The sequence below is a fragment of the Postia placenta genome, assembly GCF_002117355.1.
Source record: "Postia placenta MAD-698-R-SB12 unplaced genomic scaffold POSPLAscaffold_9, whole genome shotgun sequence".
Lineage (NCBI taxonomy): Eukaryota > Fungi > Basidiomycota > Agaricomycetes > Polyporales > Adustoporiaceae > Rhodonia > Rhodonia placenta.
Window position 1 is genome coordinate 742,396 of NW_020169840.1, and position 13,302 is coordinate 755,697.

The window sequence follows — 13,302 nt, forward strand, 5'->3', positions numbered from 1 at the left end:
AGCCGAGTTGGACGCGGCGCTCGACGGGATAGGCTCCGAGATAGCACCTTACGGCACAGTGAAGGTCTTGCCGTATCTCGAAGCTGTAGTCAACGAAGGTCTCCGCCTGCACTCGGGTGTCGGCGCTGGTCTGCCACGCGTCGTGCCTGCTGGTGGTATGACGATCCTCGGACACCACCTGATGGAAGGGACGGTGGTGAGCTCGCCGATATACACTCTGCACAGGAGCAAAGCGGTTTGGGGTGCGAACGCAGACGAGTTCTACCCCGAGAGATGGATCGACGCCTCGGCGGACACGAAGAAAGAGATGATGAGCTCTTTCGCACCTTTCTCAATTGGCCTGAGGTAAGTGCGGAGTGCTTGAACTATGTTTAACTGGTCTGAAGCGTGCGTCTGAACAGGGCATGTATTGGGCGCAACCTTGCCATGCAGCAATTGCAGATCGTGACGGCGACAATATTTCGCAGGTATAGCATCGTCCTGCAAGATGACGCTCCTGTACGTTTGGTCTCATTGAATCATACGATACAGAAGATTATTACTTACGTTTCGCTCGATACAGCTCGAGATACAAGACAGTTTTGGACGTAAGCCGAAGAAATGCATAATAGGCGTGAAGCGGCGTGACTTGAAGGTTTTATGATGGATTTCGAAAGGCTGCATATTATAGCGGTGCATTTGTGTGTGTGCGTTGAATTGAGTATGCACACCTGCTTCTCGACTGTGACAATGCATGTGATTTCTGCAAGCATGAGGCTGATGTTAGATGGCATACCGCCTAGAATCTGGAGTTTGGCATCTATCGTCCAGGTTGAATTGGCTGGTAATGATTACATTCGAGTCTTCGACGCATCAGAAGAGAGCACAATGGCACATCGATCAAGACTATCTAACTACTGTATCATATCTCTCAGAATGATCCCCAACAAGGTCTACAACTATTGGGTACGACCATGTGGACATGAATGCCACATATTTCTACGCCACAAGAACAAGCAAAAAGGATCTACGGCCAGAACTTATTAGCTTGACCTCGTCGAGCACCCAGTTGGCATATCGTAAAGCGAGAGACTGTTGAGTCGTCCATCGACCACGGCCTCTAACATATCATAAAATCGATCAAGCGCTTGAAATGATAATAGCAAGGAACACCCCTTTGAGATTTTCGAGAAGACGGTGATATGGCTTCGACGGATCTCATGGCAACGTCGACTTAGACTTTTGGTCTGCAGAGATGGAATGCGATAGTCGTCGGCTTGAGCTTGGTCGCTTCGAGTGCGAGCATACAGGTTGGAGTGCACCATGGAGGACTATACAGAGAAATCAGGTGACAAGAGAGAGCTCTGGATGTGGAGCACATGAGTCGAAGACGTATGACTTCGGGAGCTTCGGATGCTAACGACTGTGTTAATTGAAGTGTGGACCACGACAATTAGACATCGTCTATGCAAGGAAGTAAGGTCTTCATTGGTTTCGTTTTCGGACGAGTAAACTCTGGGCGGCAAAGCCATACTCGTAGCATTCAAAGAAACCAGGCCTCAAATTCCTGAATACTATCCACACATCGTAGAGATGTCAGCTTGACGGTGTTTAGTTGCTGCTTGTGAACGAGCGGCTTATCGCTTCGTACGCGTTAATGAAAAATAGAGAGAATCTTGCGTTCTACTCGAGTCAGTCAGTATGTTCCGAAGCTCGCCATGTCGAGTAGAACGTAAGCATGATTGCGAAAGCGACAGAGTGCACCAGCCACCGGCACAAGCGAAGTCAAACAGCCATACATACGTCCCTCTCGTCGATCTATCGCCCAGCCCTCTGTGCTCTGTTCCACTCCGTCATACGACAGTTGGCCAAGTCCATGCTCGTTTCTTCTGGAGGCTCGAGGGATAAGCAGCGGAGCAGATGGATTGTGGAAAAGAGTAGAGTAGACGAGATAAGGCTTGACGCAGAACCAGTGAGTGTTATCAGAGTGTCTTGTCGATTTTCCAGTTTCACGATGAGGCAGACAGCATCAGACCACGATGGGAGGTTGCGTTGGGACAAGGAGCAAAGCGTAGATGGGATCAAACGGTGAGTTCTGTATTCGAGACAACCCGACGTAAGCTCCAGAGACATCTCTGCAGGAGGAGAAAGACGGATATTCACCATCACTACCCACTCCGAGCTCGTTTGCGTCCACCGCCTCCGCCACCACGTTTCTTCCCTCCTTCCGATCCGCGACCGCCGCCAGTTCCTTCTGCAGGGTCCTTGCCCTTGCACGCTGTCTGCTTGTGTCGCCCCTTTGCATCGCGCCTTGAATATGACTTGCCGCAATCCGGGCAGATCCAGGATGCTCGCAAATGCGCAGGCCTCATCTTGCAAGATCTCCAATGACGGAGCATGTCGTGCTCCCGAGTGTAGGTGTTGCTGCACTGCCACTCTTTGCACGGCCAGCGTCCGTCCGGCCCACGCGCTACTGGCCTCGTATTTTCGTCCCCATCTTCTTCCAGCTCTTGGTCTTCGTCGGCCCCGTGGTCTCCAATTGCGCTGTCCTCGTCGTCCTCATCCTCGTCAGGCGACTTCCGCTTCTGGCCACGCCGGACATTCGATGGACCCGCGATGGATGCGGATGCTTGCGTGGACGTCGAGGTGGTGGTATTGGTCATTGACCGAGTGACTCGCCGAGGCAGGGTGGCCCACTCCGATCGGTCGATCCTCCCGCTGAAAATGTCCTCATCGACTGTCGGCAGGGCGATAGGTGGTGAGTTGTCGCGCGAGTCGCTCCTGCTGGCGTTGTCTGCGGATCCCGGCTCGCTATCAGTGATGTTGGCATTGTTGTTGACCTCGGATTCGATATCGACCCTGTTCGCATGGCCGCTTGTATGATCGATGATATCACTCTCATATTCTGATGTATTTGCTCCCTGCTCTGCATAGCGCAGACCAGGGGCATGTGCGCAGGATATGGAAGTCCCATCTTCGTGTGGGTGGGCATCTGAGGCCCCATGCTCGTCCTCCGATGTGTCGCTTGGACAACCAGTGGCCCCCGTGGATGTGGCTGAAGACGATGTTGATGTCTCCATGTCCAACAGGAGGTCCTGTAGAATGCAAAATAAGCTCGCTGTCCCAATAGACAGATAACTCGGATAGACTAACGGCGCCGGTCGGGACCTCCTGGTACGCGGTAGACACCGCGACACCCTCGCCCTGGGTCTCCCAGTATTGATTGGCCTCGACGTCGTTGAATCGCTCCATCCCCTCTGCGAGCGCGTCGATGTCCGCAGCCATCTTCGTATCCCATCCTGGCTCTGGGGAATATTCCTTTTCCATGTTGCTGGATGAAGAGGATGATTATGGTTGGTTAGTCAGTGTTTTAATAGCAGGTGATTGAACTAGGACAGTTACCAATAGACCAACAAGCGGAGGCGACAAAGACCGAAGGAAAAGAGGGCGAGGATATTGTAAATCGCAGTTTCTCGGTGCCTGCCGCCCTTCGCCGACTGCGGGCTGGGCGTGTTGGCTGCATCAAACTTCGTAAAGATCCCGCTGCAACGAAGTCCACACTTGCAGCGAGATCTTCAGGCAGTCCGAAATCAAAAGGCATCGCTATCTGGACATCATGACTGCGTGTTCTTGTTGATATGGATGTCGAGAATAATGCAGCGTTGTCTGACGGATCACACTGCATTTTCGTGCCTTCACTCACGTTGCTTTTTAATGAGATAATGCAAGAATACACCTCAGTGGCCCCCCACACGGAAGCGCTCAGCAGGTGCACTTGTCTCTTTTTGCACTTGTGGTCGTCAGGCATTTTGACCAAATCAACCTGCTCGTTCACCTCGTATTTACAGCGCGCGCCGCAAGACATTGCAAGCAGCATACGGACAATTGGAATAGCCGTCTGCTTCGCTCGCTTGGAGTTTGTATCGGCTCTCCCCCACTGATCATACTCAAGACATAAGCATCTCACTTTCAAACAGCGACGTCCAGAAATGGACATCCCTTTCAACCCAGACTTGATCCTACAATGCGCTCCCGCGGAGTCATACCGTCGTTGTTCAGTTTTCCCGAAGCTTCTATACGTGCCCTTCCACTGACAGGTACGCACACCACCTGGGCACCTCTCCGTCCAGGGTCGTGCATGGCTGACTGGCTGATAGTGCGCGCCAGACGGCGCCTCGTTCACCGCACGTTTTTGTTTGTATATTGCTGGATCTATCGAGCAGGAATGGATGGCTGTACGTGACGTGGATGACTATATGGGCTCTCCCCGTGTCAGGTCAGTCCTTAGCTCGCCGTTCCCCCAGCACGCATGTGTCTCAGGCAACGAAGTAGCGGTGGCTCTCAGGCGTTGTATCCGGTGTAGATCCCGCGGTGTATTGGCAGGCTGCGTCCAGGGTCCGCCGAACCAGTGGGTCCATCAGGATGGAAGCACCGCACACGCGTCTGCCGGTTGCTCGCTTGCTCATACCCTCGGAATAGATCCAGGAATCCGCCGACCCAGCCACGCGCATACCCGCTCCTCACGTGCAATGTTGCGCCCGATGGCCGAAATGGCATCTGCACAATTTTGCAACCATGTCGAACCCATTTTGTTCCTCCCGTTGAGGCTGGTTACTGCCAAACATCCCACCTGCTGCTTGCCCGTCGCTTATCCGTCCGCCCCGTTGACCCCACCCAAGTGCGACCTTCTGAGCATCGCCTCTGGAGTCCCAGATCCACTTCCAGATAGCGCACGAGCGTGACTTTACCAGTACGTCATGTTTAGACTATCCAGGTCGATCTGCATGTCATTTGGGAGTCACAGAGCGCCTCTGTCATGGAACCAACGCGCAGCGCATCTTCTTGGTGGATCGAACTTTTATATTGGCATGGTTGAGTCATCTCGCACGACAACGGCGAAAATGTCGCTGGGTGCTGTCTTCCCATCTCTTCGTATGCTTTTCTCTTCTTGATTCCTACCTCGTTAGACCAGTGATTCATTATGTGTCTACAGGGGGCGCTATGCAAGGGCCTTCGCAGACCATGGGGAGGAGTGGAGTCGTAGACCTGCTCTCGTCTGCTCTGGGTTTTGTCCGAGTCGCCGCTGAGTACAAGCAGTACGTTGTCATGCAGCGGTTTCCATCTTCTACCTAGATGACCGATGTTTCGGAATGGAAGCCCCGCCTGAGGTTAGTACCACGTCTACAAATCGCTGCTGAAGCTGCATCGTGTATAGGTAGTCGACATGCAGCACACTCAAACTCGCGCGTCTGCGTCGGGAACAGCATTGTTACGGGTCTCGATACGTGGAAAGGCGCACGGGGCCGTCTCAAGTAAACATCCGCTCCTTATCACCGATGCACGCGTGTGCTGAAGACGGCGGGACGGCGGCAATAATCAGGGTATTACAACGTGCTGCGGTACGTCGGCAATCATGGGCTTGCGAGAGATACTTGTTCAATATCACAGAAAAAGACGGTCACGCGCATACACGCTCGTCACTGTCGTCCCTCACATTCGGTGAGCTGTCTTTCTGAGCACCATACCGTCAGGGCGACGTTGATGTTGAAACACGGGAAGGCCTACATACGGTACGTCGTATCGCTATGCACCATCCGTCCGCTCGGGTAGACAAAAATATTTCCAAGTTCATTCACGCTTGATAATCCCAGGGCCTGCGCCTTTCTTTCCGTGAACACATGGTCTCCGCGACCTCTCCGTTCATTGGAGGATGTAGTCATGTCGTTGTTGGGGAGGTACTTGGGAGTGAATCGTGCCGCGACTATACTGATTTACCTCCTACCATTATCCTATCCTCCATTTTTTAGTTCAATGCAGCACGCGAATGTTCTCCGCTTTCGGGAATATGGTCTTACCGTTCATTGTACCGTTTCGCTCGTGCATTGTTGCAACAACCTCGAAGCCTTCCACCACGCGTATGTTCTACTTTTGTGTTTTTCGACGACTCGTGTGTCCACCCGCGTCGTAGTACATCTACCTGCAGTATGACAGGGCACTTGTGAAATCCATAGTTCATCACTTAGCTTCTGAATATGACCGTTCTGTACATTATTGATGGATCGAAGGCTGACGTCGACGCCGGCTGGTATGGACACCTTCTGGTGTGGCACTGGCGTGAGTATTCTCAGTACGTTGCTCACCTGGGTCATACGCGCATCTCGACGTGTTCATCTGGACAACAACTCGATGGCTAGATATAGTGAAGATTCGAAGCAGGCATAAGGCGGGTCATTGCCATTCCCGCATTGTTCATACGGAAGCATGTCAATCACAACACCGCTCCTTACGCCATTAAGTGTAAAGCATTCGCAATGTTTGCATCATGCATATCATCCCTCGTATCCTCCAGCGAAAGGTCAACAGACTTGACAGCCTCATGACTCAGCGTTCGACTCTAGATCGTGAAATACAACTCGGTACGGGGTATTGTTATCCTCACTCGGCGGTATCAATCTGTGAGATGTCTGTATACAGGATTCACAGGTACCACCTACAACGGAATCACGCCTCCGCCCATTCCATATCTTGGTGATATACGTGCTGGGCGTTGACATGGACAATAGGAGCAGACAGGGCAGCCGGACAAGGACCATACAGCAGCGCACAAGCTTTTGACGAGACATCTCTACGATTAGCTGTTGGTGACGTGCCTTCAAATGAAACAGACGACTGAAAGCATGCACAACACCCCTGGACCTATTGAATATCCGTGTCTGTGCGAGGTCTCCATCACTCGTTCAAGCATACTAACGCACTCTGAGCGGGTCAAGAACCAGAAGCTATCGTACGTCAGCAATACGGCACCCACCACAGCAATAAATGAATATCTCGTTCATATGCAGGACACATGATGGCCATGGGGTCAAGCCTTCACGATAAAGACAACACCAGGACCTCTTCGTAGATTAATGGCCTCGATATAGTTTTAACGACCTGTCCACTTCGTGCGTGAGCGTATATCACGTTCCATTTGTCCTGATGAGATAATTTATCAAAGTGCGGTTCCGAATGGGAGAATAACCACGATACCTTTTGAACGTAGGGCATAGACGGGCTGAGCAGCACGTCTCGTTTGCGGCTGTAGTCTACGGACTCCTCGATGGTAATATATCACGGCCAGAAATACTCCAAGTGCTGTCGTAGTGGCTGTTCCATCTCATTCGAGCTTAAGCTGAAGCCAAAAAATCTCAACCGCTAGGTGACGTGTATGGCCATCCGCGCTGATGAAATCGACGGCATGCGAGGAGAATCCCCAATACAGTGGAAAAACACAAACCGCATAACAAAGAGAGCGCAGCGTACGTAGACTATTATCCTATATACAACCCTCCTCCTTCATTGTCCGATTGCAAGCAAGGTATCGTGCACACATTCAAATGCAGAGAGTGTTGAAGCACGCATTCAGGAACGAGCTCGCAAGCTCGGGCGCGCGAGTAACCGGGGGCCGGAGGCCCCTATCGTAGTATATAACGACCCCGCGCGATGTACGTACCACACGCGATTGTCCCTTACGGGCATCGCTACGCCCGTGGACAAACGCGCCCCGCACCGTTCGCACCGTTGTTCCAACAGAGAGTGATCTCGCTTCATGGTCATGCGTCCTACGCGAAACCCACCCGTCAGATCAGCAAAGGATAGTGTTGAAATGAGACGCACTGATGTAGTACAACAACGATTACATCAAACATTCAGGTCGAGTGACCGTGAGCAGTCAGACAGCATCTGTAGGTGGTCCGAACTTGAAATGGTCAATAGCCGCGTGGCGGCAGATTCGATCGATCGATGTTTCCCTCGCTTCCTCTCCGCCGTCATGGTCCGTTCCATCACGCTGCTTAATCATGTCTCTTGAAGTCGCTGCTCATTCTGCATGGCGACTAATATATATTGAGCGAGAAAGGATATACGTCGAAGACGATGGCAAGGCATGTACGGTCAGATCGTCGCGGCAATGTCGAGAAGACTAGAGTCCCAGGCAGAAACAGTCGAGTACGAGATGGAGAGGGAGGATGCTGCGACGACTCCCAGATGTTAGGCATGACCTCCTCTTCCTCTACCACGACCGCTCCTTCCTCCGCCGCGACCGCCCTTTCCATTTCCTCCACCACGACCGCCCTTATCTCCACCCTTGCGCTTTCCGTCGTTCCCGTCACTCGACGCTCCGGACTCCTTCGACTCTCCAGGTGGCTGTTTCAAGGCAGGACACGCACCGTCATCAACGTGTCGCTTGACTGCATCACCCCTGGAGAACTGCTTATTGCAGTGGGAGCAGCGGGGTTTCTCGAGGTCGCCTGTCTTTTCCTTTGAACAGCTGGATCTGAGATGGCGATTTCTGTCGGTGATGCGTCGAAACGACTTTGTGCAGCCAGGCTTCAGGCACGGGAACTGCCCTCCACTACCTCTGACCTTGATCTTCGCGTTGCCTGCTTTTTCTTTTGCCTTACGCTTCGCCTTACCTTTTGCCTTTGCCTTGCCCTTTGTCTTCGCGTATCCTTCGCTCTCACCTTGGTCTTCTCCTTCGTCTGAGCAGTGTCCTTCGCCTTGCCCTTCCGGGCCTTCTTCACCGTTTTCTCGTTAGCCTTGTCCTCGCTGCCATCATTAGCCCTGCGCTTTTGCCCACGCGAGACATCGGGCAGCGTCAACCCGCTGTTTCCATAGAACGCGTGAGTGTGGGAGTGCGTTATGGGTCTGTCGAGGGGAGTGGCGACCAGTGGTAAGTCGCCAGTTGCTTCAATGTTGACGTCGTCATCGAGAATTGCAGACTCGCCCTCGTTGGACACAAGATGCATGCTGTCGTCGTCATCGGTGTCGAGAATGAAAGCGTCGTCCTCGTTGCCATCTGATCCATCGTCATAGGCGTCGAGGTCATCTTCACCCTCATCTTCGGCGATGGTAACTTCGTATTCGGTTGTGGTCGCACCCTGCTCTGCGTACAGCAGACCAGGGGCGATCGCGAGGGATACGGAATCCCCACACGATGTTTGAGTTTGGGAGAGATTGGCTCTCCCCCCATGCCAGTCGGTCGAGTCGCCGAGTGCACCCGGGAATCGCGACGGCCCTGCAACGGGCGCGCCATATTCTCGTGGCATCGACATACTGGACGACCGCGCCATGTTGACGTCCGGCGGGACGTACTAATCAGACGTTAGAATTTCAACATCTCGAGGGACAAGATTTCCAACGTACCATGTCCCCGCCAAATGCCCCGGCAGTGCCCTCCTCCATGGAGAGGCCTACGTTCAGCTCGGCATCCATGTCGATGGATGCACTGTGTTCGCCAAATGGCGACTGACGTAGCCCTTGATCCTCGAGGGTGGACCACTCCGGTGTGTGGTTGTCGTCACAGGAGTCCTAACAAGTGGAGACGCTGTATTAGATTGTGCAGTCTGTACTAAAAGTTAGCCCATGCACCTTGCTGGGGGTGGAATCCCATATGTAGTACTCTTGTATGGAGACACCTATCGCCATTTGCTCGTCATGGTCTCCGAATGGGCTGCCATGCAAAAGCAGTCCAGCTTGGTGGTCATTCGCATCCTGGGGTATCCCAAGTGCCTCAACCACGTCGGCCATGGTCGCGCCACCAATAATGAGTTCGTCTGCTGTAAACATGGCGAATATAGACTGGTGTGTTCTGAATCAGCGCCTGTGGTTGCAGATATATTTAGCTTGACATACCAAGTGATGTCACTTGAAATGCCTCGTCTAAGAGGTAGACAGGCGAGGTATGAGACTTTGCGGTAAGCTGTGTTGTGGGAGTGGATATGAGACAATAGTGATTGTATGTATATTTGCAGGTCTTCAGCGCCTGCGGCACTTCGCCGTCCTCGGACAAACAGGTTATATAGCGTGCAACTCCGCCGCACGATGCGCAAGATGCCTGCATCACGCTTCCTAAATCTCCCGCTGCACGAGGTCGCTATTTCTGCTGGTCACAACGTGCAGTCGGCACGATCTCAGAACGTATTGTTGTCTGCGCGGCCGTCGCAGGGGCTATGTAATAAGAATGTCCATAATAATGCAGTAATATCGGATCAATCACACGGCCCACAAGGTCTGACAAGGAAGGGATGCTATCGGATCGTGCTGCGTATTCGCTGCTTTCTGCAAAGAACAATGTAAAGTATATTGTGTTGTTTTCCCGCGTAAATGCATGTGCATAATGTAGGTGTAAGTGGAGTCCTTTTGCTATCTCGCAAATCCATCCATGATATCTCATGCTAATCAACACTGTCATATACTCCGCTTTTTGAAGTACCAACAGGACGCTACTCGGCGGTATCGCAAGGCCCCAAAAACCGCATAGGCCATCTGCATTATGCATGATCTTCGAAGTTTTGCTGACTGCTCGCCGATCCTTCGCAGTGCCAGCGACCATACTCTACAGAAGCTGAAATCCATTTCAGGTCCTATTGAGTCCCACGATGCACGCTCGCGGCTCTTGAATTCGCCGCCCCATTGTCCCTGGGCGTTTTCTGCGGGCTGGGCCCTCACACCAAGTCGACTCCTTGTCCGAGGAACACTCCCGCTCTAACCCAGTGTCGCGCGTCGACACAACCAGAGGCTTGTACAGGTGTCAGTCAGCGGTTGGTATGGTACCAGTTAGGCATCTCGTGCGAGGTGAGTGGCGTCTGTACCAGGCTTGGCGGCTGCGGAGAACCGAAGACCACACATACGCCGTTACCCCCTCCCGGACATGCGCTCGGAATCGCGAGAATGTCTCCGTCCTCGGTCGCCCTTAGTCGACAAGCCCAACACGACATGGCCTGAAGCTCATGGACAAGAATGTGCCCCTCCCGCTGTTGAACTCCGCGCAGGTGAACGACACGGAAGTCAGCATACACAGCGATGTCTATATTTCGCTACACCACGCTCCTTGCTGTACTACCGGCGCCTTGCACACCATCGATACCCATTGCGGCTTGCCTGGCATACAGCAAAATTTGCCTTCCCTGCTCAAAGTAAGCGGTGACACGACGTATCAGGTGATATGTGCGCTCTGGGGCTCAGTGTCTTGTAGTCTGAGCAATAGCGGCAAGGAGCTCGAGGCAGAGCTTCACAAGAGGGTTCCTAGGAAGCCCCTGCCTAAATCTCCGACGAGACCACTGCTCCCACCGCCTGTGCACGACTCACTGTCTGCTCCTGCGAGAACGCCGACTGCTCCCCCGCCTTGACCCAAGAGGAATCGTGGCAGGGACACGAAATTAAAGATCATTGCGTTTCCCGATGACGATACTCATCCCAGTCCTACTCTCAATCGCAAAGCTTCGCAAGACGTTTTCGCTACCCATCCAACAATATACCCTTTGTGTACGTCAAAATGATGCTTTGCGCGCCAGCGCACTACATGCTCAATGTGGGCGTTCGTTCGGACAAGCATGATGGATGAAGTATGGGAGGAAAGCCCATATGTGGCCCCTGTGCGCCCTTCTCCTGCAGGCACCATCAACGGTATCAACGGCCTGGACAAGCATGACGCGGTTAAATGCGTATGAGAAGCTGACATGAGGCCTACAGCACCCCGCGACGGTCGCGGATAGAGCCCGCAGGCTGTTGGAGGTTGTCGCATTGCTTACGCCTCCGCATATCCTGCTGCATCTCATGATCGACAAGCTCCGCGCCGCCATATAGTGGCCATTCGTTCCAGATTGCTCTACCTCCATGAATACCCTGCGCTAGTGCTCGTCGCCACCGGCTTCGATGTATTCTATTCCATGCTCAGCGCCGCGTACTCGTACCGCATTTGTTAAGTCTGCTTGTTTCCCTTGTTCCATTGGTCGGCTCACAACAGTTGGGAATCGACCTGTCTAGTCCAATTCCTCCTCTCGGAGCGCCGAACGCGCTCATAGCTCTCGCCCTCCACGACTTTTACATCCACACAAAGTCTTGAAACATTGGATAGTAGGGCATATCTATGCCTTAGCTTTTCTCGTTCCGCCAACATTAATGTTGATGCGAAAGTAATCGATGTCCTTCATCGAAAGCTTCGCTATTCACGATACCCGCAGATCTCGTTGGCCGTGAGACCTCGAACCGATAGGCACACTGGCAAGCCCCCATCGACTCGATGGTCTCCGTACATATACCTGAAACACTGTTGTCATCCGAGAGTATGGGTTTCGCTGTCCACTCACTGGCAGCTGCCATGTGTAATCATGACGTCCTTGCATTGGATTGGTTGAGCGGGTGTTGTGTCTACTCGCTTACGTGGTGTCTAACATCAATGAACCTCCATTCTTCTTAGATACATGTTCCTTGATCACGGACGCCAATATTGAGCGCTGAGAATAAGCGAGAGAACAGCGTCTTTGAGGCGGCATAGTGTCAGCACATCGGAGACGTGCTACACTGTAAGGCTGACACCCAGCTGGGTCTCAGGCGATCTCGAGGAGTTTTTGACTGGGCGTTATGGGGGTCTTCCAAAGATTATCGCTGGGAGAACACACGGTAGAAGATGCATGAACCACATGTTCATGCTAGCTGTGGATTAGCACTAAGTAACTGCAATTCTCAGAACGTCAATGCAGACTTGCCTTTGAACAGAGCGATATCAAAGTCTCAGTACAATCCACCAGGCGTTACGGCGATGTGGCAAATAGTGGCAGCCGAGATCGTCAGAAAAAAACCACGTCGACGAATATCATACAGTAATCGGAGTTTTCTTACATATTCTCTGGCTATAAAGCAATGAGGAGGATGTTATCAGCTGCGAAGGCGAGCATATGGTGTTTTGGGGGATCTGTCTGCCCGCATCATGTGTCACGGACGCGAGCATCGGCAGTTTGAGCTGGCGAATTGTAGAAGTGGACATACAGATATGCTGCGAGCATTTCTCCGCGCAAAACTGTATGGAACAAAATAACAAAAGATCCAGCTCAGGACGCAGAATGCTCTGCATGTGAGGCTAACGAGTAGCAGAGACGTCAACTCAATATGTTGTCTTCAAAGTTGTTTGGCTGGACTGGCGGTGCACCGAGTCAGAGATCTACCTGCGAACTGGACATATAGCTGGTTCAGACAAATGGAAGGAGATGTTCACATTCCATTCAAGTGCAAACATTCGACGCACTACAATCTCGTAAGCATGATTGTGTGAGACCATCAGCCACTGGCATAAGCGGAGTCAAACAGCCATACAGCCATCCGTACTTCCTTTTCGCGTCGACGGCAATATCGCTCTTATGTCTCTCATCGATCTGTCGCTCAGCCCTCCTCTCTGCGGAGGACACCACGAAGCGCACACAGCACGAGCTTGTCCGTCTTGAAGGAATCGCGTTATGTTGCAAAGCTGATGACGGCGGGAAGGATCTACATCACAGTGAGGGGAGG

At 52.5% G+C, this 13,302-nt stretch overlaps 3 protein-coding genes across 3 annotated transcripts; 1 reads left to right on the forward strand and 2 right to left on the reverse strand.

Annotated features, from left to right (window-relative positions):
- Positions 1-7: 7 nt before the first annotated feature.
- POSPLADRAFT_1057900 (hypothetical protein) lies at positions 8-643 on the forward strand (the record flags this gene model as incomplete). Its single annotated transcript, XM_024480975.1, has 3 exons — positions 8-345; positions 402-498; positions 563-643. Coding segments are annotated over 3 exons (516 nt in total), but the record flags the coding sequence as incomplete, so codon positions are not given.
- Positions 644-2,147: 1,504 nt separating this feature from the next.
- POSPLADRAFT_1146438 (hypothetical protein) lies at positions 2,148-3,306 on the reverse strand (the record flags this gene model as incomplete). The annotated part of the gene is made up of 2 exons (XM_024485932.1): positions 2,148-3,074; positions 3,133-3,306. 2 exons carry the CDS (start codon positions 3,304-3,306, stop codon positions 2,148-2,150), a joined length of 1,101 nt encoding a protein of 366 aa, XP_024337752.1.
- A 4,701-nt stretch (positions 3,307-8,007) lies between these two features.
- POSPLADRAFT_1146303 (hypothetical protein) lies at positions 8,008-11,188 on the reverse strand (the record flags this gene model as incomplete). The annotated part of the gene is made up of 9 exons (XM_024485914.1): positions 8,008-8,457; positions 8,481-9,110; positions 9,163-9,327; positions 9,388-9,575; positions 9,652-9,718; positions 10,232-10,354; positions 10,650-10,772; positions 10,877-10,899; positions 11,107-11,188. 9 exons carry the CDS (start codon positions 11,186-11,188, stop codon positions 8,008-8,010), a joined length of 1,851 nt encoding a protein of 616 aa, XP_024337753.1.
- Positions 11,189-13,302: the final 2,114 nt, after the last annotated feature.